The sequence below is a fragment of the Papilio polytes genome, unplaced genomic scaffold (genome assembly GCF_000836215.1).
Source record: "Papilio polytes unplaced genomic scaffold, Ppol_1.0 DF823835.1, whole genome shotgun sequence".
In the NCBI taxonomy this organism is placed as follows: domain Eukaryota; kingdom Metazoa; phylum Arthropoda; class Insecta; order Lepidoptera; family Papilionidae; genus Papilio; species Papilio polytes.
The window spans coordinates 2,062,259-2,064,494 of NW_013525369.1; the positions used below are offsets into that span (position 1 = coordinate 2,062,259).

The following is a 2,236-nucleotide window of genomic DNA, read 5'->3' on the forward strand; positions in this document are numbered from 1 at the left end:
TCAGCGAGTACACGTACACGGGCGCACTCTCCGTGGTTAGCAGCTAGGATGCTTAGTTCAACGCTACTATTACTATTTCTACCATCACTAATATCAACAGTATAGTAATACTTCCGATTTACTGACTTTTACAAGTAGCTTGTTAAATTTGGTATAAGTTAATGTTGTAATTGTCGAAATCAAAAAGGTAGAAGATTACATAAATTAAATGTCAATTTCTGAATTTGCAATGCCTAAATCTGAATTAATTAAAATTATTTAAAGAAGGCATAAGAAAGAGAACATTGTAAGATTTTCTAGCGATAAATTACGAAAAGATGTCTTCTTGAATTACGAAAATGATATGGCACAATAAAAACACTAGTACCGTTTCTTAACATTCCAGCTGAGGCCGTACGATCCAGAACTGATCCTAATCCCAGAAGACGAGAGCGGGATAGTCCCCGAGACGCTGGAGGCGGTGCTGGAGAGCCGCGCGGCGCGGGGGCTGCGCATGCCGCGGCTGCTGTACGTGGTGCCCACCGGCAGCAACCCCACCGGCCTCGTCATCCCCGACCACAGAAAGAAGCACATCTACGAGCTGGCCTGCAAATACGACTTCCTCATTTTAGAAGACGATCCCTACATGTTCTTTAATTATACTGGAGTAAGTTTGTTTTAATTTTTCTTTTGAAGTGTAAGTGCAAACAAACGGTTATACTTTTATACTTTTAAAGAGTTTCCAAAGAACATCTTAACTACTAGGGCTAATGATGTAACCAAAGAGATTTAAAAACACATAGAGGAAGGAGACATGTTCCACATGATCCACTAACCCCGTCTATTGATAGTTCTTCAAAACCACAAGCTTGTTATAATTTTGTACAATGTTATGACATGTCAATACAAGGACATGAGGTGGCAAAAAACTAACGTACCTTTCAAAGAAGTTACCGGTGACAAAACGTTGTTCCCTATGCCTAGTGTACATATAGCAGTCATCGTGTGTGTTGTGTCAGGTGCGCACGGTGTCGTTCCTGTCGCTGGACGTGTGCGGGCGCGTGCTGCGGCTGGACTCGGCCAGCAAGGCGCTGAGCGCGGGGCTGCGGCTGGGCTGGCTCACCGCGCCCGCGCCGCTGCTCGCCCGCGCCGAGCTGCACTCGCAGGCCGAGCTGCTGCACCCCTCCACTCTGTCGCAGGTAGCAGGCTCACGCATATCTATGCTAATATTAAAAGAGGAAAGATTTATATTTTTATATGTATTAAAATTCCTCTAAAAATACAGGGCCGATTTTAAAAAATCTTGCACCATTAAAAAGCTATGTTATCAGTGTGTATATTAGTAGAGTGGGTTAGTTTTATAATTCCACTCAGATAGGGTTGCAAGCAACAGTTAGTGTTGCTATAATTCAGTGTTTCATTTTGCCACATTATGTTGGCCTTAACGTGCTTAGTAAGTTTATGACAAGGAATTGAATATGTCTTAAAGAAAATCCGTTCGTTGTCAAAAACAGTTCCCGTGTTCTCGGCGTCAGCGCATTTAAACATTACAGTCATTAAAGTTGTTTTAAATAAAAGTAACTTAAAAAAAAAAACTGTTGCATTATATCTAGATATTTATTTAACCTTAAGTGGCTTTATGATAATATTCTGAATGAAATGTTAATGATAAAAGCGATGTCGCAATCTGCGCATTATAATATTGAAGATGATGACACATCATAATTTGTTATAATTTTGTTTTACTGGTTTGATGACGCATGCTATTGTAAAATGTGACAACAACACAAGCAGTGGCGCACTCTGGCGGATAACGTGTTATCGTTTTAATGTAAATATTATAAAAAAAAACCGGCCCTTATCGTTATGGATCAATGATCTAACTTGACATTCGTTATCCGCATTTTACTGAAGTCACAACATTAAAATAACTGTAAGATAAATAATAATCATATTGTATTAACATTGACGGGGATTTAATAAGAATATTAGTAAAAAGTATTTGTAACGTCATGGACAAAAATATATTTTTTTCAATGTACACTACTGCCCGCTAGGGGCGCTGCACATAATAAATATAAATTTTGTTGAAGAAAAAACGAGTAATTTCCATAAATCTTCTTCCTATGTCCCCAACACTATAAGTATCTATACGTTGATTCGTTGTTCAAGAATCAACATTGTATTCGACAAGGCAGTGTACAATATAGGTTTATAATTTGTACTAATGACAATTTGCAGGCGATAATCCTGCGCG

The 2,236-nt window shown here is 39.0% G+C and overlaps 1 protein-coding gene across 1 annotated transcript in view; it reads left to right on the forward strand.

The window, feature by feature from the left end:
• Positions 1 to 2,236, forward strand: part of LOC106103210 (kynurenine/alpha-aminoadipate aminotransferase, mitochondrial) — a 27,799-nt gene that overhangs the window by 4,626 nt on the left and 20,937 nt on the right. Inside the window, exons 2-5 of the mRNA XM_013282901.1 lie at positions 5 to 35; positions 386 to 646; positions 999 to 1,178; positions 2,221 to 2,231. Of these exons, the coding sequence (XP_013138355.1) occupies positions 5 to 35; positions 386 to 646; positions 999 to 1,178; positions 2,221 to 2,231 (483 nt within the window). The remainder of the gene's footprint in view (positions 1 to 4; positions 36 to 385; positions 647 to 998; positions 1,179 to 2,220; positions 2,232 to 2,236) is intronic.